Source organism: Centruroides sculpturatus, unplaced genomic scaffold (assembly GCF_000671375.1).
Source record: "Centruroides sculpturatus isolate CEXI.00-Female unplaced genomic scaffold, Cexi_2.0 scaffold799, whole genome shotgun sequence".
NCBI classification, from domain to species: domain Eukaryota; kingdom Metazoa; phylum Arthropoda; class Arachnida; order Scorpiones; family Buthidae; genus Centruroides; species Centruroides sculpturatus.
The window spans coordinates 130699-149580 of NW_019384961.1; the positions used below are offsets into that span (position 1 = coordinate 130699).

Sequence of the window (18882 nt, forward strand, 5' to 3'; positions counted from 1 at the left end):
CAATATTTAATCTATGTATTAATAATAACCCGGATAGGAACGAAAAACATAATAAATAATTGCAATTAATAAAAGATTTATCAAAATTAAAAATAATTAATTTAACATTTAATATTTAAATTAATTAAAAAATTTCAAATGTAAACAATCGATAGAGGAATTTTGATTATACTTTTTTTTAAGTTTAAAAATAATTAATAAGAGATTTCTACTAATCTTCTACTTGTTCAAATTGCGGAAATGAATAGTAAACAGTCCTAACATTTTATTTATTTTTTCTTAAGAATGTTATGAGCTTGCTACGTTTGTTTTTATTTTCCTTCGATATTTCAGTTTGTAGTTACAAATATAAATATTTACAGTAATAAATTATTAATCTGTATTCGACTTTCATACTTTTATACACATACCTGTTTTGTTGACTGTTGTTTTTGAACTATCTGAATACTTGCCTATGTTAAGAACTTGACTGAATGTTTGTTTGATGTATACAATTTTTAGATGCTATTTCACGTAGAAAATGAAATAGAATAAAGGAAAAAATATATAATTTTTCTTTTTTTTTTAACATTTTTACGGCATTTTCTAATGCATAATTTAAGAATTTTAAAAATATTATGTACCAACACGCCGATAAATGTCTCTGAAACTAGAAAAGTCTTTCCACTGAAATATATAGCAAAATATTTTAATTTTTAAAATCATTTACATCGCATTATTTAATTTTAATAAAAGATTTCCGTTGTTCAAATTACATTAAAATTCAATTTACATATTTAGGTGTAATGCAGAATTCATTAAAAGTAATGAATGCCGCAACATGTTTTAATAGATTAAAACAATGTGTTGTTTGATAATTATTCAATTTTTATATCTTTAAAAAATGGAATTAAATGTAATAAATTACAAAAAAAAATTAGAGAAATGTAAGCTTGTTTAATGCCAAATTTAAACAAATAATCTGATCTGATTAATTCATTCGCATGCATATATACAGATTCTTTATGTATATATACACACATATACACAGAACTCATGCATATGTACTGTAAATAACGAATACGAACAATATATTATATTTTATTTTGTAATTTTTCTCTGCGTACGTACTGTACTGTACATAAATTTAAAGATATTATAAAGGATATTTACACAACACATGCGTAAATCGCTATAACTATTGACAAAGTAATTGCACTGTACTGATAACAAGGAAATATTTAATGTTGTTATGTTTTATTAATTAGTAAGAATCAATAAAAGATCGAGACGTTCAGTTAGTAAGAGAGAGGTTGGAAAAGAAAAAGGGAAAGGAGAAGGAAGGGAGGAAAGAAAGAGAAAGCAACCTGTAGAACAAAATACAGTGACAAATATTACAGCTTCAATCTATTCCTATCTCGAGTCGGATTCTCTTATCATTCCTATCAGTGTTAATGGTCTTTTACCAGAGGCATCCTCTTGATAAACTGCAGTCATTATTTTGTTCTAGTCACCGAAATGAGGTTTATTTTTATGTCGTGTAAATGAGAATCTCTTCGCCATCATTCGACACGATAGCTTAACCAAATAATTAAGAAGTCTAAACAACATTTTCGTAGACAGTTGACATTTGATGAATAAACAGATGGCAAAAACACTATAAAAAATTATTCCATTCGCTTGGCAATCAGTTTAAACACTTAATTTTTATTTTTCTCTCCTTTGTGGATTGTATATTTTATCTTTTTGGATGTGTAATTAGAATTTCTTCGAAATAATTATTGCAAAGTTTGACAGTTCCTTAATAGAAATGAATAGAAAACGGTAGAAACAAACAGGGAAAAAAACCTGATTTGTCATCTGATGTAAATGGTTTTTGAGGTTTTATTATCTTTCTGCTGGAGAGTTGGTTGGCATTTTAGTTGGAGCACGAAATTCTAAATTATAATTGTTTCGTTCGATCGAATTTTTGACATGCTCTTTGTCGTTGATTTAAAATTTTCTGTTGGGTATAATGCAGGAAACTCATCCACTATTGAAAGCGCGCATAGAACTCGTTTACAATATTGAGAATTCTCCTCTTACGCTCGGATGAATTTATTTATTACAAACTCCGATACAATAAACTAATTAAAATATAATCGGAAAAAGAGAACATATCAAAGAAAAGGCAAAAATAGAATCGTTAATGAGTAAAATAATGATATTTGTATATATATATTTTTTTTATTTTCTACTTCAATAATATTAACTTATTTGGTTAAAGAAATACTCACGCTTTATACATTTGATCAAAATTGTCTTAGAAATGTTAACATCTTATTGAACACAATAAAAATAATCGGATGAATTGTTTTTCCTTCTTCTCTTTTGACAATAGAAATAAATAAAGAATAGTTAACACGAAGAGAAGGCAGAAAATACATGATTTATGTTAACCGAAACAGAATTAATTTTTTTTTATCTTTTAAATTTTAATAATTTATACAAAGAGAAAATTTTGAAAAATTTAAACATTATTATAAATAATAATAGATACTTTTGTTATATTTTAAAGTAATTTGTAAATTTAATATCTTCTTTAAATAATAAATATAAATAATTAAAATTAAAGTTTCAAAATATTAAAAATGTGTTTAACTTGTTAAGGCGCGATCAAATTCAAAAATAATGTTTATAATTTTCGTTTTATACCAGAGACAAATTAATTGTTTAAATGTAATTAAAATAATTATTTGGACTTTCTCCGTATTTTTAGTCTCTCTGATATCATCTGAAAGAATTTCATAACTTTCAGAGAAGTGTCTAAAAATCAAATTTTGGCATCTGCCTCTTCAAATTCAGTTTAGAATTTAGTATTAAAGGAAATGCAGCGTGGACTGTCTTGAATTGAACTCTCGAATCGTACTATTTGAGGAGGGAAATAGTTGACTTTCAAATAAGACTCATGGATTTTCTGGTTTCGACAACAATGAATCTTTCAATTTTTCGTATTCGGTTCCTAATCTCCCTATTATAATACGACAATAATCATTTTTTCCAAAAATTTACATTTAGAACATAGAAAATAGACTGACGAAAACAAGAATAGTAAGCCAAGGTGTCGTTGTATAATTATTCTGCATTCACATTATAATATCTGAATTATATGTAGGCATACTGTACACACGTTCAATCACAGTAACTTCATACAAATTAAACATATGTTAACGCATAATTAATTTAATTCAGCAAGTGGAACAGAAACTATGGAAACAATAGAATCTATGGTTTCTGTTTATAGATGTTAAATTTAGTACGTAATCATTAGAGTGATTTAAAATGGTTAGAGATTTTTGTAGATAACGAAAATTAAATTTTTCGGAAACTTTTAATAATTTAAGATCATAAAAATAAAATATTTCATGCGTATTAATAATGCTTGATAGAACAGCTATTATATTAAATTATTTAAAAACACTTAAAGAAAACTTTTTGAAATAGGTTTATTTTCAATTATTTCCTTACAATAGATTCTAACGAAATATAGGGGCACCGCGAATCAGGTGAACATTTCTGAATGACTATTATAGAACTTTAAACAGTAGATTTCTTTTTAGCAAGTTGATGACGTCAATGTAGTTAACCGAAAGGTAACTTCATCTCCTGTCTGTGTAATGCACATTGCAAAGATTGGTCTGTCAGCGCAAAGCTCTTTTGTTCCACCGCATCTTCTTGCCAAATCTAGTTCGTCTCACTGCCAATACTACCGAGTATCTTTTTTTTTTAATGTAAATAAATATATATATATATATAAGTGTGTGTATGGCATAACTCCCAAGAAGTACAACTATCACAACAAATATCTTAAAAAGTTTTTATTTAAAACAATACTTAAAATTTTTTTTACTTTATATTTATATTTTACAATATATCTGTTTGTGATAAATTTAAAAAAATTAATTAAAACCCTTATATTTTATTAAATATCCGTATTTATAATTATGATTTTCCTGTTCCATTATTGTAATATATCGATGAGGCTAGTTGTTGCCTACATCAAATATCGCAAAGAAAGTTGGGTATAAAGAAAAAAATGGGAAAAAACTATTCCTGGAAGTCATCTAAGCGAAAAGAAAGATCGTTTGGTGTACTATATGAGAAGCGACGGGCAGAAAAGGAGTTTGTCAATGCGAATAACGGAAGAATAGTCATTTCCTCGATACTACTGCGACTATTTCAAAAACTTTCATAACTTGTATGAATGAATTGTCTTTGAATAACTTCTTAGACTTAAGTTCCGTTATTGTAGTCAATAGTGCTGTATATATAGATACCAATACAATAGAAATTTTAAGAAAATTTTCCATTAATATGTTAGGCTTTTATAGAAAGAAGTCTGTGTCAATTTCGGATAACTTATTCATTGTTGCTCCAAGTGGCAATGGATGCTTTGTGCTGATTGACCATCCTCACGGTAAATTCGTTGGGATCTCGAGATCATGTATATTGTAATGCAATAAGAGATCCTTTTTCTCCTTTCCTAACCCATTGTACAAAATCGGTCTTTTCTGTGTTTTGTGATCGGTGACCGTGTCCCGTGACTTGACCTCTATAGATGTACATATCTGTGATTGATTGTGGATAAATTCTGTGAATAAAAAAGAAGATACAATTATTATTGACCATGAATTCATTATTATTATCTTCAAATTTTATAATAAAAAATTATAAGTTACGTAGATTTTAGTTTAAAAAATTCGCTTGCGAAAACATCTTGCCGGTAGCCTAAACTTTATAGGAAATGTTAAAGGCGAGAGGAAATTATTCCTCTTTCTTTTAGTTTAAAATAAAAATATATTATAGTAATTAGACAACATTTTTTGAATAGATAACCGCACAAAAAATCGAAAAAATTGCTTTCAAAATTTTGTATTCTTTTATGTAAAAAAGTAATTTTTGCATAAAAACAAACTGATACTTTTTTTATTATTATTTCGTTAAATTTTTACAATTTTTACATTGCTTATTTTTTGATAACCTCTATACGATTATATATTTTAATATAATAATATATTAGCCTATACATTAGAAAGAATATTTAAACATTAATTTATTAAAAAGTTATATTAAAATATGCATTTTTTTTAATTCTTAATTTAAAAAATACATATATTACAAACTAACTCAGCGTACATTTTATGATTTCAAAGAGGAAAAATCCAATAAAATAAAGAAAATTATTTACGTATTTTAATAAAGATTAAAATCAATATATAAATATTTTTTCATAAAAAAACATTAAAAATATTAAGAAAAAAATTACTTTTTAGTCATTAAATTTTATGGCAATAAATATAATTTTTTAAAAAAAAATGAATGGCGCATTTAGTAAAGAATTATTATTTAATTTNGAGGCCTAGAGGGATTGGTGCTTAGCAATCGAATGCTTCTGCCAAAACCAAGGCACGGTGATCAAAAGCTATTTACGGTGTTCCACAGTCGGTTGTCCCAATGGAGTTACTTTGGAGCCTCCAGCATTCAATCAGCTTGCCTCTGTAATGGAATCTTCGTTTCCCAGAACGGATAGAAACCTTTCTTTATCCCGTTCGACTTTTCTTGTATGCTTCTTTTCTAGATCTGTCTATCGTAATAGTTTTAGCTTTTCTATTTAGATAAAAAAAAAAGAGAGAGAATATTTTTGCTCTAGAAGAAAATAAGCGTGGGCTCGTAATTTTGTCTTGTTTTAACTGTCATCACACCCGGGAATGTTCAGCCCTATAGTTAAGTAACTGGAACAATAATTCGGTGTTATTCCCCGGAGAGAATCTGTCTAGAACAAGACACGGCAAAATGGGCCAAGAAGATTACTCCGGCGTCGGAAATGACGCAATAACGGTGAACCGGATATCGCGTTGGGATCCCTACCAAAATGTCGTGAGTACCGCATCGACAGTGATAGTGGACCACTGGGACTCTGTTCCATCCAAGCGGTGACACGTCCGCAAAGTTACAGGATCGTGTTACGAGACAAAGAATTTCGCTTCAAATGATGGCAGAGAGGTAAAAGAAAACGTCTTCGTTCTTCTATTGCTCCTTTTCCACCATCAAACGATGACCCACAATCGTTACAACATCACCAAAAACTCCAGCTTATCCCATAACATAACTTAATATATATGTATAAGTATGCATAACACGGTTTCTATCCTGCCACATCCCTACTGACATATTAATAAGTTAGATTTCCTATGCATTAATGCTTATAACTCGATCTATATACACTCTAATTAACTCCATTAATAATCATATCTATAATTTTGGATAGAAGCTAAAATTATCCTCATCATTAAATAATATAAAATACGAAGAAAATTATCCTTAATTATCGATCACATTATATTGTCGTCAATAATTAAGTAATGATGATATTATATATTGCGACTATGAAAAAATAATTTTTTTCTTCACAAAACAAATGACTTTTTAATGAACTTTAGATTCTAAGCAGAATTTTATTCAAATTTGATAAACTAGAGGAAAAAAAAATAAAAGAGAATTTTTAAAATTATCTTTACTGGAAACATTCGCTCTCAAACGTAATTAAGAGGTTAGTTGAAGATTAAAAAAATAAATGTTGGCTCATACATAAAATTAAAATTATTAAATTTCTATAAATATTTCAAAATCAAATATAAAAATAAATTTGTTTTGAAAGTAAAAGCAATTTTTCTCCAAAGATAAAAATTGTTTTAATTGCTTACGACATTATTACCTTGTAGACAAATTAGCTTTTTTCGGTGCAGAAGAAGCCATCATTAGTATTAATTACGATTAATTGATAGAATTTCATTCGTGTTCTCTATTCCTTTCATTTCCAAGATAAAAGCTAATGAAATTAATCAAACTGATGTTGTTACTTTCCAACTAATGAATTATTTAAAGTGAAAAAAAAACATAATTTCGAAACAGTTTATTACTTAATTTTTTACATAAAATATTATTATTTTTCCATTATAAATAGTAAATATCTTCTTAAAAATTTTGCTCTAATTTAAATTTCTTTTTCTTTTTTTTTTAAATCCTTATATATTCCAATATATTTATTTTTCGGTTCTAGTTTCACTTCTCTCGATCGAAAAGCTGGAAGCATAATAAAATATTACATAAAAACAAGAAATAATTCGAATATATGCGGATTTATTTTTCGTTTGTGAAACGACATTAAACTTTTTAAATTTTTAAAAATAAACTCTTATCTTTTGCGGTTTTTGTATATGGATAAAATATTTAATTCGACAGTTTTTTAAATATTTAAGAGATTCGATGAAGATTTTCTACTCTTAGATTTCTACAGAAGTCAAATTTTTCAGAAAAATAGATTAAATGGAAATCTTTTTCCTAAGATAAAATATTTAGGTTACGATTATACACAGTTTAAAGGCTGAATGCTTGAAATGAGTAGTAGAACTAGACCAGGAAGAAAGGGAATCTTTAAACAATTTTTATTGAAAAAAATGGGAATTTTTTTTATTACTAATTCTAAATATTTGAATGAATCGATACAATATACTCGGAAATGTGAAATGTCACTCCTCGCAATAACATTAAAACGAAGAAAGAAAATCATAATAACGCATACATAATGCATACAGTAATAATTTAAAGTGAATTTTACTTAAAATGTAATCAATGTTATATTATTTTTGTCGATTTTAACTGCAAAATTAATAAGATTAAAAAATATTACAGCGCATCAATAAAATTTAATGGAAAAAAGTCATTCCATCATTCTACACGAAAATGAACTAACAGAAACGTCCCATTACTCAATAGAGGAAACAGGAAAACACTGAAAGGAAGAAAGAACTCTAGAGAAATTTCACGAGAATTTGTTTAGAAGAGGCGATAACTTGTGAGCACTTTATCACAGATAAACGAGGAAAACAGAAGAGTAAATCTTGATTCACGAAATGGTTTATACCTCAAATGGCCAATTAGTACAAAATCTTACTTTAGTATTAAAATTTATTTTTTGTCAAATTTTAAAATTCGAATTGAAAAATTTAAGCAGAAAATGGACGAGTATGTTTAAAAAATAGCATGAATGGATAACAAAGAACGTGTTCGACGAAGAATTTTAAATATTGACGGATTTGTTATTGAGAATGTTATAATCTAATTGAAGCTAATCTGAATAGTTCTAAGCAAATAGACTGCTATCCACGTGGAGAGGCCTAGAGGGATTGGTGCTTAGCAATCGAATGCTTCTGCCAAAACCAAGGCACGGTGATCAAAAGCTATTTACGGTGTTCCACAGTCGGTTGTCCCAATGGAGTTACTTTGGAGCCTCCAGCATTCAATCAGCTTGCCTCTGTAATGGAATCTTCGTTTCCCAGAACGGATAGAAACCTTTCTTTATCCCGTTCGACTTTTCTTGTATGCTTCTTTTCTAGATCTGTCTATCGTAATAGTTTTAGCTTTTCTATTTAGATAAAAAAAAAAAGAGAGAGAGAATATTTTTGCTCTAGAAGAAAATAAGCGTGGGCTTTTTGTAAAATGACAATTTCGACTCCACCTCTTCTCTTCGAAATCTAATAAAAGATGAAAAATTTCACATGGTTCCGTCATCCCAGCTTTCATTTAAACGCTTCCAAATTGCATCCAAAATAGTTTAATTCGTTTAATTATCATAGAAATATTATAAGCATTAATTTTAGTTAAATTATTTTTCCTATGTAACTGCAATTATAACAGTTAATAAATAAATTTGATTATGAAGGCTTAAAATGAAACTATAAAAGTTATTATTATTATTTTTTAAACAAATTGTTCTCTTTTAATTGATAAAATTCGTGGATTAAAAATTAATAAATATCAAAGTTTAAAAATTTAAGCAGTTTTAATACAAACCAGTTATCAATTTTCAATAGTATTTTATATATTTTTCTTTAAGAATGTCGTAAAATTTTTTATTTATATTAAAAAATGTTGCATAAATTTATTAGTAATATTATTTTTTAAATTAAAGAACGATTACGATCATAATTTGCATTGAAAAATTATTTAATTTTTATAGAAAAAATTAAACAAAATTTTAATATAATTAAAATAAGAAATTAATTTTGAATAGGTTTTTACAAACTTGGCTTCTTCTTTAATTGTAAACTAATTAAATAACGTTATAAATTTTAATATAATTACATAAAAATGCTCAGGATATTCAATAAAAGAACGGTATAAACATTTTTAAAAAGAAAAGCAAACATTTTTCTAATTCTCGCATACACCATTAATCTCTAAACTGCTTGTTTTTTTAGATATTATTTTTTCTTTTAAACTGTAAACAATAGAAATTTTGATCATGTTGTAATATAAACCCTTATTGTTTATCTTTAAAAGGCAATTTTTTTTAATGAAATTTAAATATGTAAATATATTAAAACTCAATGTCAATCAGTCACTTTCAATGAAACGACTGTAGCTGTTCAGTTTTAACTGTTGTAAAAATAACCGTAAAATATATCTGTTAACCATCCTGTAATTAATATATCTGTTAACCATCCTGTAATTATAATTTATTTTAAAATTGTTTAAGTTTGTTGTATTATTTTCCCGATTAAATTACTTCAATTTTAAATGAAAAAAGTGAAGAAAATGACATTGTTAATTATATGACATAGATGACGAATCGTAAACAGGAATTTGGTTAAAAGTTTGCTTCTTGTCTATCTGTCGAAATTTAATGTTATAAAGTTTTTATATTTGCTTCTAATCTGAGGACTTATCACACTTTCTGAGGAATTTTTTCAATTGAACACCAAGAGAGGTTTTTAGGTGTTCAATTGAAATAATTCCCCAAAAGGTGTAATAGTCCTCAGATTAAAAGCAAATATAAGAATTAATTTGTCAGTTACATGCGTTAATTTACTAAATATCAATTTTGAGACATAAAAAAGACAAATTATTTTAAAATGTTCTTAGGAATATCTGCGAAATATATTGAAATATCTGATTAAAGAGTGAATAGAAATACAGTACGATAAAATCATATTATCGATTAGATTAACAAATTTTATAATTGAAAACAAGCATTTTTACTTTACTACTATATACTGTACTCCTGTTCAAACCAGTCCCTGTTAAAACAACCATACCTTCAATCTCTCTTCGTTTAGAAATATTTTTTATCTTTTATGATATTACAATTAATGCTTATGTTTATGTTTGCTGAGATACAGACAAGATAAACAACAGTTGATTCTATATATAAGCATAAAAATTAGGGATAAACGTATTTTGTTACTAGCAATACCACTAAAATTTTAACTTTTCTTTTCAGGTTCGTTGAATAATGTAAATATTTTAATAGATACTTAAATATTGGCACGATTTTTAGTTAATTACAAAATGGAATAGTCTATTTACAATGGTTCATTTTGTTCGAGTTTAGTCATTAAGTGAATTATAAAGCATTCTTTGTCGCCTGTAGCTTCTATTTAATCAGAATTAAAAGCTTACATGTTCTTGTTAAACTTGCGATCATAAAATATCTCCGCTTTACATCGGTACTTGCAGCAAATTAATAGAGCGAATTGAGATCGCCTCCATCAACTTTTACAACTTAACTTCTCTTCAAGAATTTTTGTTTACCGACTCGTCTCGATTAATTGCAGTTGGACATTTTATCCATTACGTGATTACTCACAGACCGGAAGCTGCGGTCCAATTCCGTCATACAATCGCAGGAAGTCCATTGTTTCCCTCGACCGAGTGGCGAAATAAAACCACCCTTGGCAATTAATTCCCGGATTCAAATAGTTACAGCAACCGGGTTCGTTCTTCGATCATAAAATGGGACATAACTCCTTATTTCTGTAGAAAACTCGTTTTTTCCACTTGCATTATCTGCTTAAATGGTATTTGCAGCATCCCGAATCTTCTTATCTTGAGATGAATGACCGACTCGTAATAGATGAATGCCTAACTATAATCGAGAGCGTAAATCACTGAAATTCTAATAACTCAATTAAAATAAGCTTAGAAAGGCAAATGTTTTATCATTTTAAGTACATACTACTCTTTGCTTCCAACACTTCTTACTCTTATTTTTATTTAAAGCAGATGAGAAGGAAAAAAATTCTAGATTAAATTTTTCTCAACTAATAGTCCTGAACATATTCTTGGATACGATTTTAGTAATTTTAAACGAAAGTCATCAATTAAATTTAATAATTGATTTTAAGTTTAATAATTGATCTACTACATAAAGTCTTCTTGTTTTGCATGTACTGTCTTTGCATTGTAATGTATAATGTAGTTTAATTAGGTTTGTTTCTATTTGGTATCTTTAATTAATTCAAAATTATTGAAAAATATTAATAATAATTCATATACGAACAGTATCAAATTTTTAATTGATTTAGTTTCATAAATAATGTAAATATTTTGAATTCTTTAAAAATAGACTATATTTGTAGAGAGAGTATACGTATAGAAAGCTTATAAAATATTTCCAAACATTACATTTAATCTTTATTATTTATTAATATAATCAATAGACTTGCGTTTAAAATTATAATAAAACTGCAAATAAACTATAAATATAAATAAGGTAATAAATATTAAATTTAATAGAATTTCAAAAATATTTCTAATTCATTTATTCGAATCTTAAACGGAATAGGCACACATGAAATTAACATTGGGAAATTCCATTATATAATATTTATTTTTAATTTTAATAAAGCAGAGAAAATTATTTGCAGAAAATATTTAAATAGAACTTATTTTCAATCATCCGTACTCCTTACAAACATGTTTTTCAGTGAAAAACTTCATTAATAATTTCCTGTATCAATCGATACGTTCAGTAATGGATATCGTACTGATAATATATAAAATGTGTAGTATAGAAATTACAGTGTGAAAAATATTATATATTATCAATCCGAAACCCATATTTTGAAGCGCATATTGTCATTTCAATAACATATCATCACACTACGTATAAAATATTATTATAGTGCTTATACGAGTACAACTACATTGCTCTACAATAATATAGTATTAAAAATATTAATAGAACTAAATTTATTATTTGTAATAAATTTACAAATTTTTAAATATAAAAGTATAAAATAAATATTGTTAACGAAACGTTATTTCGTTTATTTGTAAATACTTATAAAAATGTTATTAAAATATTGAAATTATTAGATTTAATCTTTGCTTAATGTATGATAACTTGAGTACCCAAAAATACGTTTTAATTATACACTTTTTTGCGAGTTTATTTAAAATTCAAATTTGCATATGATCATTATGATATTTTATTTAATTTTAACTTATAAATTTTTGTTATAATGGCTTATCTATTTGTACTTTAATCCTGTTTTATAATGGTAACTCAAACTTTATAAAATTTTCTTTGAATTTTAGTCCACTTACATCAGAATCTAGAACACATCACCCCTAACATTATCATATTCTTTATTATTTTTTTCTAATTTTAATTGAAGAGTTTTTGTTGGATGTCCATTTTCTCTAATGCCCGCACCACACCAGATTATTGTATTGTACTGTACATGTTTTTGTAAAATCATTAAAATCATTGAAAAATTTTATGGTATTTTATACCAGAGTCTAATCGAAATCATTCGTCTCGATCGGCAAAATTCAATTATTTCGTTCAATTAAATTGCATAATTTCTTAGATACTTGCATGTATTCAAAACAAGAATCAGAAATATTACTATATTTTAGGGAATTATGTTTGAAAACTTCAATTATAAATTCGATTATAAATAAATAAAAATATTCTTATAGCCAGAAAATCTCTTTTAGTTGAATAATTGCACCTACATTCTCACCGTCGCTTGTCTGTTTGTCTGTCATTCGTTAATCTCGAGAACGGAGTTAGATATATGAAAATCGAGGCCAGATATGGAAAACTCAGGGGCCGAAGATCCTAATTATATATTAAATTCCGGTCTGAACTGAAAGTCACGTGATTTTTAAAAATTAAATATAATTAAAATTGCATTGTGACAATGCCACAATAGATAAATGCTCGTTATGCTTTATTTTTACTTTCCTTGATAATTCCGCCCTAGTTTTTTTCTTCTAGCAAACAAGACGTATGGCATATTTAAACTCAATGTGACTTTTCAATGCGTTAGACCATACTTAGTAGAAAACTAAGGAAAACTACTATCTTATTCAATCATCATCATCACTTTTAAAGTGTATGGCGGGAATTACATTAAGCAACACGTTTAATATGACTCTGGAGAATAGAAAACGGTAGTAGAGCGAAAATCAGTCTTCAATCGAGCAATTTTTATCTGGAAGTTGAGCCGCTTGACTCCTCGTAGGCTAGCTACTCTTAGGTAGAAATCTAGGCACGATAATTAGATGTGCTCCACCTTACTTAATGGATCTTTACCGAACTGTTGGGGTGGAGAATGTCTATTACTGTCATTATCTTGCTGATAGATCGCCCATACAGATGACACTCGATGTCTGGACAGCGTCCTGTCGGTGTTAATATAGTCGACCAGGCATCTACGTATCCATTAACGGAGTCATTAGAGAGGATTAGCTGTACGGGAGTTAGTTAGGGGGACTTTTGTCGTTAAGTTTTTCCATATGTACGACTAATTAAGCATAGTCGACTCACCCGCAGGCATCCCATTCGCCGCTAATTCATCTGATAGTGGTTATATTTTTAAAGTTTAGTGCGTGCCGATGGAGATAATGTTTTTACTCACTTAGACATTTAATGAAAAAACTCTTTTTTCTCATTAGCGTTTTCTAGATAGTTACGGAAATGTCGAGTAGATAGATATTGACGAAGAAACTTTTTGAACGTACGCATTTTTTAGTATTTTTTCAGAAGTTCGTTAAGTATTAAATCTAATTAAACTCGAGTGTTTATTAAAGTAGCGGTTTTTAGAAGTTTTCCAAGAGTTTTCATGATTGATAGTCGATTTGAAATAAAAGTCTCCGTTAAGATTTTCAAAAGAAAAACTTTGACGTCTAAAACTTCCTTTGCTAATTAAAAATGATAAAAACTCACTAAAGAAAATTTAATTGATCTCTATAGTTGTTAAATTTGTCAATAATGTTTTCAATGAGATTTTTTCCGCTCTTTTTTGAAATTTCTTCAGATCACGCATGTATTCATTGGCTTGTTTCTGAATTTAGAAAGAGGATTCTGCGTAACTTAATAAATCATTTAACTAGTGATGCTGTTATTAAGAAATAAGTACCATGGATAAATAATATATATCTTTGAGAAAGAGAAAGATATGTTTCTAACCTTAACAGATGATTGGTCAATGAACTATTGAACAACTAATAGACCAGCGCGAGTAGAGTGAGATGTTACTGTTATCATTAGTTCTTTTATCAGATTTATGAACCTTTTCTAACCATTGATTGAAAACGAAATGAATTACAGGTTAATATTGAGACTATTTTTCATCATAAAATGCGATTTTTTATGAACGTATTTAATTTCTCTTTTCGGATAATCGAAATTGCTGGAGCGAAACTAATAAAATATATATAGAAAAAGATAAATTAATATGGTTTGTAATTTAATATGATTATTTTTCAGAAAAACCTCCATCGGAAGCCACTTTCAGAGGGACAGAGTTTCTATCTTACGACCTGAGATCAACTGGAGGAGAAGCCATCATCAGTTCCAGCGACGAGATATCTTTATATTTTAAGACGAGACAACCACTTGGCATGATGTTTCATACGGGACACAACGACGACTTTTTGAGCTTGAGTCTGAGAGATGGAGGAATCGTATTGACAGTAAATCTTGGATCTGGTTCCTTAGAAAAAACTGTTCGACCCGCTAAAGTCAGGTTCGATGATAATCAATGGCACAAAGTTTTGGTTCATCGAAAAGTCCGAGAGGTAATTTTTCATACGAATGCATTTAAAGTACGCTTAATAATTTATAAATCATCCTTATAAGATCATATATCATTTCAGATTACAAGAGCCACTAGTTTTTGTCACGTGAGTTTTGATTCGTATATTTTTATAGAGAAATTGATATTTATATTACTAAAACTTTTAAATAAAACTTATAGTTTAATCAGTAAGATAATTTAAAAGATTATTTATCTAAATTTATAATTTGTGAAGATATTTAATGTAAAATTTCGTTTAAAATCTCTGTGTAAAAACTAATTTGTAATCAATTTAGTCAAGTTTCTCATAAATAAATTTAATGTAATTTAATAGAAATTGTTAATAACATTTTTATGCTTTTCTACAGAATTTTACAGAAAATCATATTTTAGTTTAAAATCAAAACATTCAAATTATCTTGATCTTGAAAAATCTTGACGGAAAAAAGTCTCACTAAACGACTAATTTTAATAAAATTTATTCAAATAAATCATAGCTAAATGTAAAGTTACAATTTTCTTATTTAAAATATAAATACTTCTTGTAAAAATATTGAAATATAAAATTTAATTTTTAAATTATTTTTGATTTTAACGCAATTTAATTTTCATATTTTTTAAATAGGATTTAAATATATACAAGTAAAAAGTAAAGTAATAAAAAAGTTTTAACAAAGAGTTAATGAAAATATCACGTCTAGATATATTTCTTTCTTAATTCATTTTCTCTTTGAATTATTTATCAGGCTTTTGGAGTTTAATGTCATCAAACTTCAAATTTTCATATGAAGAAGAAGAAAAGTTATTATCCGAATTTATTATCGAAAACTTTATTAATTCTCATCTTGTTATCTAATTTTTTTCTTTCGGTTTAAAAAAAAACAAATTCTTCGTTTTATTTAAATAACATATATTAATTTTTTCTTTATTTTTAACGATATAATGTTTCAAAATTTTCATACTTTGATAGAAATTTGAACTTGCCAAGTAACTGTGTAAATATTTAAATTGATTTCAAGCAACTTAATATAAATAAATCATTTAATTTTTTCTATTTTATTCTTCAAAAGTAATTTAGATTGTTTATAAAATCGATTTTTTACATTAAAAACTAAAAAAATTAATTTTTTTTCGCTGTTTAAAAAAAAATAATAATACAACGATTTTTTAGCCGGTTATAGATCGTTTTATTGATAAATATTGAAAAATATATCGAGTAAGATATTTAACGTTGGTCTTTATGCATTTTCTTGTTTATAAATACAATAAATCCGCACTAAAGCGGATTACCGGAAACCTTTTTTTTTTCTATCTTCGTCCCCACGACAACCAAGATTAATGACCCGATGTCCTTAGGTCACCAGTTTACTTTATCTTTTCTGAAGAGCTTTCTTTTTCTTCCCTTTATCTATTCTAATTCCGATTTTCAGAAATATCTGAAATATCTGACATTTTGCGATTAAGAGGTAAAGAGAAATAGTTTCGTGATGTTGTATAAAGTTCTTTAAATTTTTTTTCTCTTCTCCAATTCTCATTTTCTTTCTAAACGATTAGAAGTTTGTTTTGATAAATGATTGCTACAACTTTTTTCTGCAATTACGAAATATGCTTTGGTTGGTTTCTCCATTATAACGCTTCATTAAATTTTTAAACTTCACTTATTCTTAAGTTTGAACCCTTTCTATAAAATTTTTTTAATGAATCGTATTTATGCGCCAATTGAATTATATTCATCTCTTTTAAACTTCATTTATTATTCATCTTCCTATTAGTATAAAGACGTGGAGTGATTGAAATTTTATTCTTTAATATAAAATCTAATAATATCATAGTTTTTACTATATTAAATGTTTGTTTAAAACAGGGATTTTGAATCTGGTAGTAAGCGATCTTCCAGGAATCACTCGATTTATCCGGGAAGTCGATAATTTAATAGTTGTTTGAAGAGTCTATAGACAAATGTGCTCTTTATTATATTTAAAAATAATATATAAGCATTTAATTGAATAATACTATAGAATAATCTCGATTTATGTTTACAAATATATAAAAATTAAATAGGAGTTAATAATTAATTTATTTGTAATTTATTCTTATTTTGTGTAAGTATANCAGATGCATGTTCAGTACTTTTTTACACAAATTTTTTATTAAGTGGATACATTCCAAAGAATGCCACATTTATGTGGCATTCTTTGGAATGTATCCACTCCACAAAAGAGGGATAAGTGTATTTGAAGATTATACACACATTCGATTTATAGTTTTAACAATAATGCATTTTTATGAGCTATCAATTAATTTATGCTTTTTAAATCCTCTTTTGAATAATTATAACAATCTTCTGTAATAATAGAACAATTTTACACAATTTATTTTCACTATAAAAGTAAAGTTTAGTTACTATTTTAATGATTTATGCTGTCTTTTAATCTCTCTTCGTAGTTCTAATATTTTACTTATTTGATAATTTTATTTGTTTTAGAAAATTAGCTTCTTTGTCGATTTATAAACGTATTTAAGCACCTTTCATGATTAATTTATTATATTTTTTATACAATTTTATTTTTAAAAGGTTCTACAAAAAAACATATTTTCTAATCGAGCTTATAGCAATGATTTTAAAGGTAATAAAATGCATTTTGATTACACTTTAAAAGATTTTTATTTCACTTTAAATTAATCTATCAAAATGATTATTTTTTAATTAATTTTCTTGAAAGTTTTGCCATTGTGATTCCGAGATTTTACAATTGTAATTTGCTTGTAAGTACACTGTGAAGAAAACGGTATAAGATGCTGAATATGAATCACGCAATTGTAATGATATGGGAATTGTATGCCTTGACATTTTAACAAATATTTCTCTTAGTTGGCATATCATTCAGACGCTCACAATCACATTTGAGTAAACCTGGAGATCGTCACGTAATTCATCTGTTTTAAGTTATTACTCAAAACGATATCTATAATCTGGCAAACCTATCTGCCTTGATGGCAAGAATAAGCTTTTTTTATTTTATTTTTTATCCTCATCTTATCTTCTTTTCTCGTCCTACTTCAATTTCAGTAACGACGTTGATATTTGGAAACGTTAAAAAATTAAGAAATATTGCTCTGGCTGTCTTCAACATCCTGGTCTTTCTCAGGCCTGAAAAAAACGATAAAAATTTGTTGTTCTGTTGATTGCTTTGTTTTTCCAATTGTAATAAGAAGTTTCGATATAAAAAATTGTAGAATTTAAAATTCTTAAGCCATTTTTAAATATTAATTTAATGTAATTTAAAGAAGAAAATAATTAATTGAAAATTCTAATTCACAAAATGATTTCCACTTCTTTCAACTCGTCGGAATGACATTTATACAAAGTTTTAACATACGATAAAGCTTTTAGCTATTATTGTAATTAATTACGTTTAGTTAATTTTCCATAAAACTGTGCAAATAATGCGATTATAGATACAATGAATAGTAACAGAGAACGAAAATCCAAGCAAGAATGCTTCTCCTTCAAACAACGATGTAATGCTGCGAAGCGTGATTTGCAGGCGTCATAAGTGTAAACGTGATATATACTTTTGATATAGCGCCAGAACAAATGAGCAAGACTCGTGTTTAATATCCGTCGACCTCAGATAATATCAAAGAGAAAGAGTTATCTCTACATTTATGCGTTGGAGACTCCTTTCTCATAAATCTTCAGTTTTGAAACTTACAGCTTACAAATCAATTAGCTTGTCTGACATTCTTTACCTTTTCTTCCATAGAAAAAGAAGGAAAAAAAATATTTATTTCTACTTATAACCGATCGATTCGTAAGTCGTTAAGATATTATTTAAGGTATTTTTCTTGCCGTACACACGATTTATTTCGAAGAAGTAATTATTACTGATATTAAATGTAACATATTGTATCATTTATTGATTTTACGTTTAAGGCCAATATTACAGCATATTGACTTTTATGCTTATATATATATTAGACATAATCG

The 18882-nt window shown here is 27.0% G+C and overlaps 1 protein-coding gene across 1 annotated transcript in view; it reads left to right on the forward strand.

The window, feature by feature from the left end:
- Positions 1-18882, forward strand: part of LOC111632448 (neurexin-1-like) — a 195128-nt gene that overhangs the window by 119536 nt on the left and 56710 nt on the right. Inside the window, exons 3-4 of the mRNA XM_023376863.1 lie at positions 14582-14892; positions 14971-14997. Of these exons, the coding sequence (XP_023232631.1) occupies positions 14582-14892; positions 14971-14997 (338 nt within the window). The remainder of the gene's footprint in view (positions 1-14581; positions 14893-14970; positions 14998-18882) is intronic.